Raw genomic sequence first — 18,355 nt, forward strand, 5'->3', positions numbered from 1 at the left:
GCCCCCTGCGATTCAGCACTGCTGCAGTTAACCCCCGAGGTGGACAATTCCCCTACTTTACCATCAACGTAGTGGTTGAAGGTGGGTTTGATGTGTGTCTGTGTTGTTTTGGTGTTTTTTTTTTTTTTTTTTTCTCTCTGCACTTATGAATTTTGTGATATATTCTATTACTATTTTTGTATTTTTGGTTTAGATTTTGTTCAAACATTCACACATCCCCTGAAGAAGCAATCCAATGCGAAACATGTCGGGACTATGTGTGACGAGAACAACCACTGTATTGCATTATTCTGTATCTTTTAAGTATATATTGCTACTGATTTTAACTTCAAACGTAATAAATTTTTGTACTACAAATTTTGTACTTTAATTAATTGTACTTTGTTAACTTGCACCGCGAAAATCCCTAATTTCCCTTCCTGTTCTTTGATTTATGTTTCAACTTTATATAAACTTCATTGGGGTACAGTGTTGTACAGTGTTGTACGTCTTGAGTGATTCTCATCCCAAAGTTGGAGAGCGTCGAAAATTGAAAACGAGCCTGTACAGGAATGGAGATTACCATGTCAAGTGGTCAAAAAAAAAAAAGTTAAATTTTGTTATGTTTCTGCAGATGGGCTACAACGTTGCAGATCCTTCCCTGAACAATAGACAACGGTACCCAACTTTTTTCCGGACGTTTCCAAATGATGGTTTTCGCTTTTCTGCCACTATTAAATTCATTTTACAATTCGGCTGGACTTTTGTTGGAATGATATCAACAAGTGATGGTTCCGGAGATACGGAACTCAGGGAACTGAGCAAAGGCTTGACCAGGCACGGCATATGTATTGAGTATACCGCCCAGTTCCCTAAAACACATGAATCTCTTGATCGGGTGTTAAGGGTTATTAAAGAATCTTCTAGTACAGTTGTTATCATCTGTGGGGTGTTGTCTCCTTATAGTTTCATTTTTTTTAAATACTTTAATCGTATTCATAAAAATATTACATTTCTCCTTCACGAGTCATGGCTTTATGTAGAAACAAAAGATGAAAATTATCGTCAGTCAATCAACTGTAGCTTTTCTTTTAAATTGCCCTTGCTTGCTGTCCCTGGTTTGAAGACATTTATAGATGGTCTAAATCCATCCAACAACCCAAACGATCCATATATTGAAGATATTAATATATTTTACCATAGATGTCTATCTAATAACGATGAAAAGAATATGCTTTTTAGTAACTTTTACAATATTGCTTTGGTCAATTGCACCAGAAAGTGGCGGTTTGTTTTTGAAACTTTTACCCAACACTACTATATCTACACAGCCGTGTACGCTCTGGATCATGCTTTACACATGATGAATCTGAACAAAGACCGTCCAATCAGGTTAAATAACAAGGTAAGTGTGATTACTTCTCTTCTATTCTGACATGATGGCGTTGGTGTTCTCAGTCGTATCATTTGTAGATAAACATTTAACCCAGAGGCGCAACTAGAACCTTCAGGGCCCCAGTGCAAGAAACCACGATGGGCCCCCCTGACCCACCCTTCCATCCAAGCCCTGAGCTTCCAGTTTTGGGAAGGCGTCCATGGACATCCTCCCAGAACCCTGCTTTCCGTGTGCCCCCTGGGACGTGTGTCCAGCGCAATCATGCAATATCAGTGCTCATCAGTGCCACCTATCAGTGATCATCAATGCCGCCTATCACTGCCCATCAGTGTTACCTATCAGTGCTCAATGCCCATCAGTGCAACCTATCAGTGCCCATCAGTGCTACCTATCAGTACCACCTATTCATGCTCATCAATTCTACCCATCAGTACCACCTATCAGTGTCCATTAGTGCCACCTATCAGTGCCCAGTGCCCCCTATTAGTGCCCATTAGTGCCACCTATCAGTACCCAGTGCCACCTATCAATGCCCATTAGTGTCACCTATCAGTGCTTATCAATGCCACCTATCAGTGCTCATCAATGCTGCCTATCAGTGCCCATCAGTGCCACCTATCAGTGTCCATTAGTGCCACCTATCAGTGCCCAGTGCCTTCTATTAGTGCCCATTAGTGTCACCTATCAGTACTCAGTGCCACCTATCAGTGCCCATTAGTGTCACCTATCAGTGCTTATCAATGCCACCTATCAGTGCTCATCAATGCCGTCTATCAGTGCCCATCAGTGCCACCTATCGGTGCCCAGTGCCACCTATTAGTGCCCATCAGTGCTCATCAGTGCCGCCTATCAATGCTGCCTATCAGTGCCCAGTGCCACCTATCAGTGGCCATCAGTTCCCCATATCAGTGCATATCAGTACCACTTATTAGTGCTGCCTATCAGTGCCCATCAGTTCCACCTATCAGTGCATATCAGTGCCTATCAGTGCTGTCTATCAGTACCCATAAGTGCTACCTATCAGTGCCCAGTGCTGCCCATCAGTGCCACCTATCAGTATCGCCTATCAGTGCTACCAATCAGTGCCACCTATCAGTCCCCATCGATCAATGCCACCTGCCTCCCCAGCAGGTCTCTGAGCATGTCTCTAATACAGCTCACAGCCGTCATTGACAGTTCTCTCCTCTCTCGCACGGGATGAGCCGATCTGCTCCATCTCCAACCCCCTCCTAGTGTGTGTGCTCTGGGGGAAGTCAAGTGTGAAGCTAACAAGCTCACACTTGTACAGAGCACACACAGGAGGAGGGGGTTGGAGACAGAGCAGATCGGCTCATCCCGTGCGAGAGAGGAGAGGAGAGAGCGGTCAATGATGGCCGTGAGCTGTATGAGAGACACGCTCTCAGCTCAGAGACCTGCGGGTAGCGACCCTGCATGGGGCTCCCTGACAGTGGCAGAATGCTAGGGCCCGGTCGCAAGTGCAACAACTACAACTCTGGTAGTTCCCCCACTGATGTAACTATCCAAGATAGTACCATATTTTAACCACTTCCCGACCGCAGGACATCCTGGGGTCGAGGTAGTTATACTGGGATGATGTCTGCCGCTACTATTGCAGGATTATCACAGTATCAAAATTTGCAGCCGGCTATTCCCTGTATTAGAAGAAGTGATTGTAGTGGCTGAACAGCCACACGATCACTTCTGAGGGTGGCAGAAGGGGGTCTCCTATCCAATCGCAGGAGAAGGGTAAAAAGGCAAGCGCCACCTGAGTGCAGTATTAAAATGTATGTTTTAATGACACAACGTATGATTACACTTACAAGACGACAAAGATAAAAAGGCAAATCTTGTAGTCAGTGGTCCATGGAGGTTTCCTCAATTCCTAATCCGGGTGACTCTGCAGAGATGTGGGACTGCAGATAGATGATTATCGGCAGAGAGTACTTCCTGTGGCCATCAGGAAGACGCTGGGTCCGGCGTGGAACACTTCCGGGGGAGGGCTTCCAGCAAGGAGACAAGCTAGTGCTGAATGGGCGGATAGGCTACGAACTGCCTTAGGTTATTAAAAGAGCAGTATGTTTTTTTTATTTTTTATTTAATACTCACGCTTACCTAGGTGGATGCAGCATCGGTCTGATATTGCATCTGTCCCCCGGCTCCTCTACACTGAGAACCAAAAGGAGATCAAACACCGCTGATTGCTCGGTTCTCAGAGCTCCCCGAGCAGAGAGCCGTGGCTGTCTCCAAAATACAGTGACGTCCATTTTCAACAGATACTTAGATCGTTCGCCAGACACAGAAATCCTTATCGACCGAGTCCACTGGACCCTTGGTCCCCGCCTCCTTTTTGCTGGATAGGCCTAGAGATGTGTTATTTTGCTTGCATTGTTATTCCCTCAAGGAGGAAATTTTGCAGTGGGCCTGGCAAGTTGGCGTCTTGGAGTTTGATGACACTGCTGTCCATCTTGTACCTGATGTCTCTCGGAGGACACTGCTAATGCGCAAGACACTTAAACCTTTGCTTGAATGGCTCAGTGAATTGGGACTAAACTATAAACGGGGTCACCCGTATCATGTACTTGTACGGAAAGGAAACCTTACCTTCCCCCTACGCCACCCTACCGAGCGTCCAGATCTTTTTACTTTTGCCGAAATGGAGCAACCAAATGTACCAAACTGGCTGACTGTAGTGGTGACACCGGATCCACAGCTGAGAGTACCAAGGGGCGGACCACAAAGAGAAAGATCCAACCAACGGCCCTGGGAGAGGTTGACGATGCACCTCTCACCCTGAGGGCACTGCCCCATGTATGAGTCTCCTGTTTAGTTCATTCATGACAGTGATATTGGTACTCCCTTGCATACCTACATTCTTGTGACTGGTAACAATGAACACTTGTGTTACCCTTTTGACCAGTTTAGAAATGTTGTTTTAGAGCGACTGTCATGAACCTGGAGGCCCTGAGTGGATCTCACTTGGTCTTACCCTGGACTTAGATGTGGGAAAAACTTAGTTTCCTTATACAGCACAGTTTAGAGCTGAGGTTCCCCGTCTCACTTTTTGAATACCAATGATGGTTATGTTATATTCCTACCGTATAACAGGTTCTCCATATTCAGTTATTGCTGATTCATTTTAATAGCTAATAGTTGCTCTTATTGACTTGCCTCACTGAGGTGCACTTACCTTAGACCCTCACAAAGACTCTTCAGTGGGCTCCTCCATTTTGCCCAGCAAAGTCAGACTTCGTCTTCAAGACCTTTTGCACTCACATCAACTGATCGATATCTGGAGATATTCCACACACAGGAGAAGGATTTCACCTTATTTTCCTCCACGCATAGATCCTATTCCAGAATAGATTTTTTTCCTGCTTGAACATTCAACCATTCCCCTGATCTCTAAGCCCTTGTGCACACGGTCGGAGAATCTGTCGGAATGTGTCCTATCGGACCGTGTTGTAGGATAATCTGACTGTGTGTGGTATGCATCGGACTGATTTCATCTGAATATCCATCGGACCCAATTTTTCCAACTTGTTGGAAATATTTCCCGACCAACTGGTTCGATCGGACATACTCAGATCATGTGTAGAGAATTTTGATCGGACCAAGTGCCACGCATGCTCAGATCAAATTCCTACATCAAAGCTATTGGCTACTAGCCTGAACGTAGTCCCATCATAACGAAATTACGTCATCACGTTCTGAATGATCGGATTTTTCGACAACTTAGTCCGACCGTGTGTATGCAACAGTTTCGGACAAAATCCGTCGGACAAAATCCGACGGATTTGGTTGTCGAAATCTCTGACCGTGTGTACAAGGGCTTAGGCCGATATTGGTCAGATTGCTCTATCAGATCATGAACCGATCACCCTGGAACTATCCATGCATAAATCCCAACCCAAAACACTGACCTAACACTGACCTCATCAAGTCATCTGGTGACTTAATGAGGCCCTTCTAAAGGACCCTACTAGAGCTGCAGATATTCTCCAGGAACTTTCCACATTCTTCACTGAGAATGGTCTGCCCATAAATATTTTGTAATGGGGATCTTGATCAAATATGGACACTTAGCCAAGCAAAAACAGGAAAACACACTGTCAGACCTCCTGGTACGGCTTCATTTTCTGGAACATAAACAAAAATCTGGGACAGATAATACTATTGAATCAGACCTATTAAACGTACGAGAATCTATCCATGAACATTCGCTCTACAAAGCAAAACATGTCTTCTTATAGGCCCGCCGATCCTTCTATGAGTCTGGAGACAAGTGCAGCTGCTTGCTGGTCAATGCCCTACAGGCCAAACAATCTCAAACGTTCGCGTCCTCTTTATTTTCCTCATTGGCTCGAAAATTCACGCCACTCCAGACTTAGCCAAAGCATTTAGGAACTTCTACTCTGGGCTCTACAACCTTAGCCCAACAACTTCCCCCTCACCTAGCGCAACACTTTCTGACCTGAAGCAATACATCCAGGAAGCAAATCTTCCTAAAATTACAGACGAAGATCATTTGTTCTTGTCCCAATCTATCTCAGTAGAAGAATTTGCTGCTGCCATAGCTGCTACCCAACAAGGAAAAGTTCCCTGGTCCAGATGGCTTCTCTGTGGCCTATTATAAAACCTATAAGAACAAGACCAGGTGGTTCTACTGGAATCTCTTCTGTTTCTCTGAGGAATACCTGCAATGCAGTTCCTTTGGTACAGCGCTATATCTGGTCATGATACTGAACGGGGGGACCAGAGGAGCATGGGGGGAACCAGAGGAGCGTAGGAGATGGACTAGAGGTGCAGGGGGAACCAGAAGAGCAGGGGGAGACCAGAGGAGCATGTGGGGAGACCAGATGAGAATGGGGGAACCAGAGGAGCATGGGGGGATTAGAGGAGAATGGGGGAATCAGAAAAGCATGTGGGGGATCAGAGGAGTATGAGGAATAGAGAGCATGGGGGCCAGAAGGGTACAGGGGGGACAGAGAAGTATGTGGGGGACCAGAGGAGCATGGGGAAAACAGAGCAGCATGTCGGGGACCAGGGGAGCATGGGGGTAATAGAGGAGCATGGGGGACCAGAGGAGCATGTGGGGGACCAGAGAAGCATGAGGGAACAGGATCAGGGGGTACCAGAGGAGCACAGGGACCAGAGGAGCAGGGGGAACAGAGAAGCATGGGGGACCATAGGAGCATGTGGGGGACCAGAGAAGCATGGGGGTAACAGGAGCTGGGGGTACCAGAGGAGCACAGGGACCAGAGAAGCAGGGGGAACAGAGGAGCATGTGGTGGACCAGAGGTGTGTGGGGGACCAGAGAAACAAGGGGAACCAGAGGAGCATGGGGGGACCAGAGGAGCACATGGGCAGAGGAGAATTGGGGGACCAGAGGAGCAGGGGGGAAAGAGGAGCAGAGGGGACCAGAGGAGCACAGGGGGACCAGAGGAGCTCAGGTCCCCAGGGGAACCTGTGTGAGACCAGCAGAGTGGGGGGGACCAGAGGAGCACAGGGGGCCAGAAAAGAAACGAGGAGGGGACAGACAGCTGACTTAACAGCTATGGCCTGGGAGTTTCTAACTTTCCTGCCTAATCTTGTCCCGTTATGGGGGGCGCCAAACTGATTCTTTCCCCCGGGTGAAAGAATGTCTGGCTTTGCCACTGCTTCCTGACTTTGCCACTGCTCCCAAAAAGTCATAGCACAATCAAGTTCTTTACAACTTCCATCCCCTTCTGCATTGCCACATTGGATGTGGGCAATACAGAAGATTTGGGGCTGAAAGCATGGATTACGGGACGGTGCCCCTAATGAGCGGGTCAACATTGGTGGGTACTGTTCCTGTGTGTGTATTTTCTATGTAAATACACTATTCCCCATGTCTCCATATTTATCACTCCAGGGAATAGGAAGGACATTTTTATTTTATTTTTAAGAAAAAGGATCTTTGACTGTACTAAACACACTTTTTGTTTCTTATTTAAAAGCTTCACCATTATTTGAGGAGAGTTAATTACATAGATAGTAGGGGAAGACATATTTTCTTCAATGAGAAAGGTGAAAAGCCATCAAATCTTCAACTATTTAATTGGGTATTTCACTCAAATGGAATTCCAATTGGCAAAGACCATGTGGGTATTATTGAATTTTTTCCAGAGATGGAAGAAGTTTTCCATTTATTGCAGGAAGAGATCATATGGAAAAATGGCAAGGTAAGATTTTGAATGGTTTTATACATTTTTTATTCATTGATAGCCACTTGCAATGAAATAGATTGTCCTTCTGGTAGCAGTGATCATTTACTCGTTGATACCCACCCTTACAATCTGGATCATGCATATATCCAGTAAATAAGTACCATTATGGGCATTTATAAGGTAATTGTCTCTTATCTAAACATTCTTATCTTCATAAAATGCACGGCAACCTTTTAATATGAGTCTAGTTGAAATAGGAGAAGCTAAAGATGTCTATGCACAGTGTTCAAGATAGGTTCAGTAAAGCATTCCCAAGGTAAAGCTGTCTGTGCACAGTGTCCCAGTGAAACAATAAGGATAGATTGCAAAGGTGGGCGATTGCCCTCTCACCAATGATCAGGCCGATCCAATGCCTTCAGCTCCTTGAACGATGCTCATGCAGCAGATCTGCTGTAACCATCTCCTGATGCAAAGCTCGAAGCACAGGTTGTCAGGTGACCGAGGTGGTGCTGGATGGATGTCTGATGAACAGCAGGCAGTGCTAGGCCCTTCTCATATGTGTCAGGGTCAATAGGAAAAGAGAACATGCCCCAAGGGACTTTGTGGGCGGGGTTACAAATGTAGTCGGTACAAAAAGTATAGAAATATATAAAATACTATTTTTATTAATACATTACAATAATAAAGGCAAAAAACACAGAAAGAAACAGTACAATATATGCAGAGACTCTTGCAGGATGTATATATGGAAGAAGCCGAAGATTCTAAATAATCAAAGCATAATCCAATATGCAGTACTCCTGATATCCAACATGTTTCGGATTAATATTTATATGTCTAATTCCTTCTTCAGGGATCGCAAAGAGAAACTGCAATATCTAGCAAACATGCAAAAATAGTATTAATTCATGTGACATACAGCATATATAGATGGCTCAAACAGAGGGTGCCGAAAAACGTTTAGACGACACTTACTAGGCAGATCAGAAGACACAAAATGTTGGTTTAAAATCAAGCAAGACTCAGCAGGATTTCAGCATCCAGATAGTGCTAAAAAAAACTCCAAAAGCTCAGGGGTGATTTGATTGTAAGCTATTAGTGGATGGTCTAATTGAGTAGAAAATCGCAGCGAGAACTGTAGACCACCAAATGGACAGACACCCTTAGGCCGCGTACACACGCGCGGACTGTTTGCCCAACCTTGTTCGTCAAAGGCCGCGTACACATGGGCGGACTGTTCGCCCAACCTTGTCCGCTGAACAGTGTTTGGGCGGACAGTCCGCCCGTGTGTGGGCTTTCAGCGGACAGTTTCAGCGGACAGTTGGACGGACAAAGTCTTTCGGAAATTCCGAAAAACTGTCCGCTGAAACTGTGTTTGAGCGAACAGTCCGCCCGTGTGTAGGCTACTTTTGAAATGAGCAAACTGTTCCCGCTCGGAAAGTCCGCCCATTTCGAGCGCGTGTACAGGTAGGCGGGGCCCGCGAAGGAGACGTCGCGGGCTCCGCCACCTGGAATGGGCTTAAAGGGGAACCCCAACGCCGAAAAAAATCGGCGTGGGGGTTCCCCCAAAGTCCACACCAGACCCTTGTCCGAGCACGCTACCCGGCCGGCCAGGAAAGGGGGGCGAGCGAGCGCGCCCCCCCTCCTGAGCCGTACCAGGCCACGTGCCCTCAACATGGGGGGTGCCTTGGGGAAGGGGGGGCCGCGCGGCCCCCCCACCCCAAAGCACCTTGTCCCCATGTTGATGAGGACAAGGGCCTCTTCCCGACAACCCTGGCCGTTGGTTGTCGGGGTCTGCGGGCGGGGGGCTTATCGGAATCCGGGAGCCCCCTTTAAGAAGGGGGCCCCCGGATACCGGCCCCCCACCCTATGTGAATGAGTATGGGGTACAATGTACCCCTACCCATTCACCTGTGAAATAAAGTACAAAAAAAAACACAACACAGGGAAAAAATATTTTATTGCACAGCTCCGGGGGTCTTCCGTCTTCGGGGGTCTTCTCGCCGGACTCCTCCGCTATCTGTGTGTAGCTCTTTTACTAGCGGAGGAGTCCGGCTTTCTTCCTCCCCGCCGCCGGCCTCTTCTCCCGACTTCGGGGGTCTTGTCCCCCTCTTCGGTTCTTCTGCCGGGCCACCGCGCCTTCTTCTAGCTCTTTTACAGGCGGTGGCCCGGTCTTCTGTCGCCGCTGTCGTCGCCGCCGCCGCCGCCTTCCGTTCTTGTTCTTCTTCTTGTTCTTCTTCTTCTTCTCCAGGAGATGTTGACTCGACGAGCTCTCCGGCCGGAATGCCAGAGCCGCGCTGTGCGGTCACTTATATAGTGACAATGGGGCGGTGTCACATGGTATATGTCACATGGGTTGGTCACATGGGTTGATGTCACATGGGGACTATGACATCGTAAGGGGGCGGGGTCACCATGTGACCAACCCATGTGACATATACCATGTGACACCGCCCCATTGTCACTATATAAGTGACCGCACAGCGCGGCTATGGCATTCCGGCCGGAGAGCTCGTCGAGTCAACATCTCCAGGAGAAGAAGAAGAAGAACAAGAAGAAGAACAAGAACGGAAGGCGGCGGCGGCGACGACAGCGGCGACAGAAGACCGGGCCACCGCCTGTAAAAGAGCTACAAGAAGGCGCGGTGGCCCGGCAGAAGAACCGAAGGCGGCGACAGAAGAACGGAAGGCAGCGGCGACAGAAGACCGGGCCACCGCCTGTAAAAGAGCTAGAAGAAGGTGCGGTGGCCCGGCAGAAGAACCGAAGAGGGGGACAAGACCCCCGAAGTCGGGAGAAGAGGCCGGCGGCGGGGAGGAAGAAAGCCGGACTCCTCCGCTAGTAAAAGAGCTACACACAGATAGCGGAGGAGTCCGGCGAGAAGACCCCCGAAGACGGAAGACCCCCGGAGCTGTGCAATAAAATATTTTTTCCCTGTGTTGTGTTTTTTTTTGTACTTTATTTCACAGGTGAATGGGTAGGGGTACATTGTACCCCATACTCATTCACATAGGGTGGGGGGCCGGTATCCGGGGGCCCCCTTCTTAAAGGGGGCTCCCGGATTCCGATAAGCCCCCCGCCCGCAGACCCCGACAACCAACGGCCAGGGTTGTCGGGAAGAGGCCCTTGTCCTCATCAACATGGGGACAAGGTGCTTTGGGGTGGGGGGGCCGCGCGGCCCCCCCTTCCCCAAGGCACCCCCCATGTTGAGGGCACGCGGCCTGGTACGGCTCAGGAGGGGGGGCGCGCTCGCTCGCCCCCCTTTCCTGGCCGGCCGGGTAGCGTGCTCGGACAAGGGTCTGGTGTGGACTTTGGGGGAACCCCCACGCCGATTTTTTTCGGCGTTGGGGTTCCCCTTTAAGCCCATTCCAGGTGGCGGAGCCCGCGACGTCTCCTTCGCGGGCCCCGCCTACCTGTACACACGCTCGAAATGGGCGGATTTGCCTCCTCCTTACGTGGGCGAGTCCATTCATTTCAAAAGTTGAGCGAACTGTTTGGCAAACAGTTCGCTGAAACAGTCCGCTCGTGTGTGGGCAAGTCCGCTCATGCAAATTTTGAGCGGACTGTTTGCCGAAACTGTTTGACGAACAAGGTTGGGCAAACAGTCCGCGCGTGTGTACGCGGCCAAACAGTTTCGGCAAACAGTCCGCTCAAAATTTGCATGAGCGGACTTGCCCACACACGAGCGGACTGTTTCAGCGAACTGTTTGCCAAACAGTTCGCTCAACTTTTGAAATGAACGGACTCGCCCACGTAAGGAGGAGGCAAATCCGCCCATTTCGAGCGCGTGTACAGGTAGGCGGGGCCCGCGAAGGAGACGTCGCGGGCTCCGCCGCCTGGAATGGGCTTAAAGGGGAACCCCAACGCCGAAAAAAATCGGCGTGGGGGTTCCCCCAAAGTCCACACCAGACCCTTGTCCGAGCACGCTACCCGGCCGGCCAGGAAAGGGGGGCGAGCGAGCGCGCCCCCCCTCCTGAGCCGTACCAGGCCGCGTGCCCTCAACATGGGGGGGTGCCTTGGGGAAGGGGGGGCCGCGCGGCCCCCCCACCCCAAAGCACCTTGTCCCCATGTTGATGAGGACAAGGGCCTCTTCCCGACAACCCTGGCCGTTGGTTGTCGGGGTCTGCGGGCGGGGGGCTTATCGGAATCCGGGAGCCCCCTTTAAGAAGGGGGCCCCCGGATACCGGCCCCCCACCCTATGTGAATGAGTATGGGGTACAATGTACCCCTACCCATTCACCTGTGAAATAAAGTACAAAAAAAAACACAACACAGGGAAAAAATATTTTATTGCACAGCTCCGGGGGTCTTCCGTCTTCGGGGGTCTTCTCGCCGGACTCCTCCGCTATCTTCTTGTAGCTCTTTTACTAGCGGAGGAGTCCGGCTTTCTTCCTCCCCGCCGCCGGCCTCTTCTCCCGACTTCGGGGGTCTTGTCCCCCTCTTCCGTTCTTCTGTCGCCGCCTTCGGTTCTTCTGCCGGGCCACCGCGCCTTCTTGTAGCTCTTTTACAGGCAGTGGCCCGGTCTTCTGTCGCCGCTGTCGTCGCCGCCGCCGCCGCCTTCCGTTCTTGTTCTTCTTCTTGTTCTTCTTCTTCTTCTCCTGGAGATGTTGACTCGACGAGCTCTCCGGCCGGAATGCCAGAGCCGCGCTGTGCGGTCACTTATATAGTGACAATGGGGCGGTGTCACATGGTATATGTCACATGGGTTGGTCACATGGGTTGATGTCACATGGGGACTATGACATCGTAAGGGGGCGGGGTCACCATGTGACCAACCCATGTGACATATACCATGTGACACCACCCCATTGTCACTATATAAGTGACCGCACAGCGCGGCTCTGGCATTCCGGCCGGAGAGCTCGTCGAGTCAACATCTCCTGGAGAAGAAGAAGAAGAAGAAGAACAAGAAGAAGAAGAACAAGAACGGAAGGCGGCGGCGGCGGCGACAGCGACGACAGCGGCGACAGAAGACCGGGCCACCGCCTGTAAAAGAGCTAGAAGAAGGCGCGGTGGCCCAGCAGAAGAACCGAAGAGGGGGACAAGACCCCCGAAGTCGGGAGAAGAGGCCGGCGGCGGGGAGGAAGAAAGCCGGACTCCTCCGCTAGTAAAAGAGCTACACACAGATAGCGGAGGAGTCCGGCGAGAAGACCCCCGAAGACGGAAGACCCCCGGAGCTGTGCAATAAAATATTTTTTCCCTGTGTTGTGTTTTTTTTTGTACTTTATTTCACAGGTGAATGGGTAGGGGTACATTGTACCCCATACTCATTCACATAGGGTGGGGGGCCAGTATCCGGGGGCCCCCTTCTTAAAGGGGGCTCCCGGATTCCGATAAGCCCCCCGCCCGCAGACCCCGACAACCAACGGCCAGGGTTGTCGGGAAGAGGCCCTTGTCCTCATCAACATGGGGACAAGGTGCTTTGGGGTGGGGGGGGCCGCGCGGCCCCCCCTTCCCCAAGGCACCCCCCATGTTGAGGGCACGCGGCCTGGTACGGCTCAGGAGGGGGGGCGCGCTCGCTCGCCCCCCTTTCCTGGCCGGCCGGGTAGCGTGCTCGGACAAGGGTCTGGTGTGGACTTTGGGGGAACCCCCACGCCGATTTTTTTCGGCGTTGGGGTTCCCCTTTAAGCCCATTCCAGGCGGCGGAGCCCGCGACGTCTCCTTCGCGGGCCCCGCCTACCTGTACACGCGCTCAAAATGGGCGGACTTTCCGAGCGGGAACAGTTTGCTCATTTCGAAAGTAGCCTACACACGGGCGGACTGTTCGCTCAAACACAGTTTCAGCGGACAGTTTTTCGGAATTTCCGAAAGACTTTGTCCGTCCAACTGTCCGCTGAAACTGTCCGCTGAAAGCCCACACACGGGCGGACTGTCCGCCCAAACACTGTTCAGCGGACAAGGTTGGGCGAACAGTCCGCCCGTGTGTACGCGGCCTTACTGGTATTTATAGCCCAAAAAGGAGTGGAGACATTGGGGTTGCCGTGTCCGCAAGGAGCAGGTCATATGATGGCGTGGAACCCCTACATGGATGATTAAAGAAATAATAAAATATACTGAGTCATATTTCACTGTCAAACTAGCAAGGTTATAGAGTTACCGTATTTATCGGAGTATAACATGTGCCGGCGTATAACACGCACCCCAAGTTTAGGAGGGAATTTTAAGGAAAAAAACTTTTAGGAGGGAAATTTAAGGGAAAAAAAACTTACATTTAAATGCCCATCAATGCAGCCTTATCAGTGTCCATCTGAAGCCTCGTCAGTGTCATTTGCAGCCTTGTCATGCAGCCTGTCCTCATTGTAGCCCTGTCCTCATTGCAGCCTGTCCTCATTGCAGCCATGTCCTCATGGCAGCCTTGCCTTTTATTTTTAAAAATGGCGCCACCGAGATGTCCTGTGTATCTCGGCGGCGCCCGGTAGTTCTCGGCCGCCTTCGGCTGTCCTCGGTGGCTTTTAGCCGCCTTCGGCCGTCCTCTGCGGCTTTCGGACGCTTTTGGCTGTACTCTGCGGCTTTTGGCCGCCTTCGGCCGTACTTGGCGGCTTTCGGCCGTACTTGGCAGCTTTCGGCCGCTCTCGACCCTTCTCTGTGGTTTTCGGCCACCGAGAAGGGCCGAAAGGCGGCCGAAAGCTGCCGATAAAGGCCGAAGGCGGACGAAAGCCGCCGAGAAGGGCCGAAGGCGGCCGAAAGCCGCCCAGAGCCCAGAAATCGCGGAGGATCGGCGTATAACATGCACCCGCTATTTTCCCCTGATTTTAAGGGGTAAAAAGTGAGTGTTATACGCCGATAAATACGGTGAATACAATAACAGGGAAGGCTGTCTCTGATGCCGCGTACACACGATCGGAATTCCGGCCAGAAAAAAAACGATGAGAGCTTTTGCGACCTCAGAGACAGCCTTCCCTGTTATTGTATTCACCCGCCTTCGGCCCTTTTCGGCGGCTTTCGGCTGCCTTCGGCCATCCTCGGCGGCTTCGGCCGCTTTTGGCCGTACTCGGCGGCTTTCGGCCGCCTTCGGCCGTACTTGGCGGCTTTCGGCCGCTCTCGACCCTTCTCTGTGGTTTTCGGCCGCCGAGAAGGGCCCAAGGTGGCCGAAAGCCGCCGAGAAGGGCCGAAGGCGGCTGAAAGCCGCCCAGAGCCCAGAAATCGCGGAGGATCGGCATATAACACGCACCCGCGATTTACCCCTGATTTTAAGGGGAAAAAAGTGCGTGTTATACGCCGATAAATACGTTGAATACAATAACAGGGAAGGCTGTCTCTGATGCCACGTACACGCGATCGGAATTCCGGCCAGAAAAAGACAGATGAGAGCTTTTCATCTGAAAATTTGACCGTGTGTACGCTCCATCGGAATTTAGCTGTCGGAATTTCCGCCAGGCAAAAATTGATAGCATGTTCTCAATTTTCCCGACGGAAATTCCGATCGTGTGTATGCAATTCCGACACGCCAAAAATCACGCATGCTCAGATTCAACTACGAGGCGGAAGCTACTGGCTATTGGACTTCCTTTTTCTAGTCCCATCGTATGTGTTGTACGTCACCGCGTTATAAATGATCGGAATTTGATGTGACCGTGTGTAGGCAAGACAGCTTGAGCCGAATTCCGTCGGAATTCCATCGGGAAAACCATCAGAGCTTTTTTTCCGACGAGAATTCCGATCGTGTGTATGCGGCATTAGGCTCACATACGTATATGAATGATGTCGGTATCACTTGGAAAACCTAATATGTATGGATATCAAAGATTCCATCTAACGTCTAGAACCAGAGCCAATCCATACAATGATAACTCCAGTTAGGAAAGAACCAGGCACAGAGAACCTCAAGACAAATGCTCCAAAACAAAATAAATGAAAGAAAGTTCCTTATTAGAAAGAAATAATAAAGAGCTATCCACTATCAGTGTAATTGTGTAGCTTTACCATAGTGGATTGCCAATCCAACCTAAACAGAAGCTTGATGTGGGAGCAAGGTAAAGCAGAAAAGACTTACCAATGGTCTAATACAAAGTAGCAAGCAATCAGTCACATCAGGGGTTTGAGAGGAGCCATAAATGTGTGATACTAATTAGGTGTATAAGTACTACCTGAGATCAATGTACCGCCCACAGAGCGAAGGACCAAACAATGGGCAGGTTTTGCCTAACACCTGTGAAGAGGGAGAAGGGGACCGCCCATAGGGAGCGTGTCAGCACCCCCCCCCCCTGCCGACACAAAGTGTCAGCAAGGATAGCGCTGTGGCCCAGAGAGACCTGCCCAGGGCCATCTTTAATATCGATTGGACCCTGGGCAAAAAAATATTTGCCCCCCCCCCCCCCATGCAATTTCGCTCTCCAACTGCACTGATACATACAATAAATAGAAGCTAGACTAAAATCAGTTTACTGTATCAGATCAGGCAGAAATTATGATTGGTTGCCAGCAGTTACAGCATATCATTACAGCTTACTGACTGGTTGCTAGAGGTTACAGCGCACATTATGGCTCACTGATTAGTTGCTAGAGGTTACAGCACATCATCACCTCACTGCAGGGTAGCATGATATACATATAAATGCTGCCTTTATTTACATATAAATGCCACCGACTGCAGCTATTTACTTAGTAGTGCAGCCACTATTTACATACGAATGCCGGTTATTTACATGTAAACACAGGGTCTGCAGGTGAGTCATCTGTACACAACAATAGGGCAGAGCTGGGCAGCATTAGTACCAGCACTTCACACTGAGATATCGGGACACAGCACAGGACTAAAACTTCAAGGGGCAAGGGAATTTAAACCAGGATAGTTGGCAAGTATGAGGCAGCTGCTTTGGGCCCCACAACAATGACAGGGCCCAGGGCAGCTGCCCCTTTTGCCCTGCCTTAAAGATGGCCCTGGACCTCCCCCCGGGTCAGAATGTTGTACACCACGTGGTAGGCCGCGACCTCTCTCTCCATGCACAAAGAGGTCCGTCTCGCATCAGGCCCAGGAGGAAGAGAGCATGGGGCGGGTCTCTGGCTTATTTTATAGCTCCTCCCAGCAATCTCCCTGATGGTAACAAAGATCCCTGGGATATATAGTCCAAGTAAACAGTCAGGCAGAGCAATTACCATTCTGAGGAACTACTCATCCCATAAGCCCTTTAGCTTGACTTGCAAATACGATTTCAGTTGGCAACACTGGGCACTAGAGGGACAAGCAGGGCCATGTTTAATATTGATTGGACCCTGGGCAAAACTTTTCTTGAACCCCCCCATGTAGTTTTGCTCTCCACCTGCTCTGAGACATACAAAAAAGAGCAGCTAGACTCAAAATCAATTTACTGAATCAGATCAGGCAGCTATTGCGATTGGTTGCCAGAGGTTATAGTGTATCATTACTGCTCACTGACTGGTTGCTAGAAGTTACAGCACATTATTTCTGATTGTTGATTGGTTGCTAGAGATTACTGTGGATATGACCTCAGGGGGGCATGATATACCTATCAATGCCACCGGCCGCCCCTATTTACATATGAATGGCGCCGCTATTTACATATAAATGCCGGTAATTCACATGTAAACACAGGGTATGCAGGTGAGTCATCCGTACACAACAATAGGGCAGAGCTGGGCAGCATTAGTAGCAGCACTTCACACTGAGATATCAGGACACAGCACGGGACTAAAACTTCAAGGGACTAGGGAATTTAGGGATAATTGACAAGAATGAGGCAGCTTCTTTGGGCCCCACAACAATGACAGGGCCCAGGGCAGCTGCCCCTTTTGCCCTGCCTTAAAAACTGCTCTGGGGACATGTGATGCATAGAAATACCGGAGGATCACTGTACTTTGCATTTGTAGTCCACATTGCTACAATAGTTAAGTCAGATGCCAGTCTCCATGATTGGGGGGCCCATTGCTAGGACATGGAACACACCGGTTTCTCGCAGTTACAACATATTGGAGCTGAGAGCTGAGGAAGCGCTGAAAACATTTCTACCAGTCTTGCAGGGTCAAAGAGTTAAGTTATTAATGGGCAACAAGATGACCGTTGAAATACATCCTAAAGCAGGATGGAAAAAGATGCCTTGCAAGGGCTGAGAGCCATTTTCTGGACTTGTGTGTGTGTCCTAACTTCCCAGTCCTTCACTGGCGGAATGGTTGAGTTGGAGGTTTTTGAGTCACATGGAATGGGTGTTAAATCCCAACTATCTGAAGGAAATTTGCGTCCTGTGGGGAGTTACAGATGTGATTCTTACAGAGAAAGGGACTGGGGAATCTGTGTCCTCAGTTCCTTTCCCTGTCTCAAAGGGGAGATGTCAGGGGTCTGTTTAAAGAGCAAGTAAACCCTGATGGGTTTTACTTCCTTTTTGTTTCCCTGCAAAGGTAAAGCATAATGGGCTACTATGCATCGCATCGCATCACATAGCATCGCATCGCATAGCATCGCATCGCATCACATCACATAGCATCGCATCGCATAGCATCGCATCGCATCACATCACATAGCATCGCATAATAGCCCATTATGTGTCACTTACCTGACACAGGAGCCTGCGATGTCACTGCTGTCCCCTCTTCCACAAAGCGTCCATCTTCCTTCTGGTTATCACCGCTCCGGCGCTGTGATTGATATGCACGCGGGAGCCGCCAGTCACGGCAAATCTCCTTTAGAAACGCCACGCTTGGAGTCTAAAGTGCGCTGTAGACAACGGTAATCGCCTTTTTTTGTAAATATCTCCTAAACCGTGGAGGTTTGGGAGATATTTCGAGCACCTACAGATAAGACTTAATCTAGGCTTACCTGTAGGTAAAAGTGGTTGTAATG

The 18,355-nt window shown here is 49.9% G+C and overlaps 1 protein-coding gene across 1 annotated transcript in view; it reads left to right on the top strand.

Annotated features, from left to right (window-relative positions):
• The window catches only part of LOC143975981 (vomeronasal type-2 receptor 26-like), a 70,151-nt gene that overhangs the window by 39,720 nt on the left and 12,076 nt on the right, over positions 1-18,355 (top strand). Inside the window, exons 3-4 of the mRNA XM_077478509.1 lie at positions 3,777-4,091; positions 7,354-7,578. Of these exons, the coding sequence (XP_077334635.1) occupies positions 3,777-4,091; positions 7,354-7,578 (540 nt within the window). The remainder of the gene's footprint in view (positions 1-3,776; positions 4,092-7,353; positions 7,579-18,355) is intronic.

The sequence above is a fragment of the Lithobates pipiens genome, unplaced genomic scaffold (assembly GCF_037356315.1).
Source record: "Lithobates pipiens isolate NorthernLeopardFrog02 unplaced genomic scaffold, aLitPip1_a1.2 Scaffold_13, whole genome shotgun sequence".
Classification (NCBI taxonomy): Eukaryota; Metazoa; Chordata; class Amphibia; order Anura; family Ranidae; genus Lithobates; species Lithobates pipiens.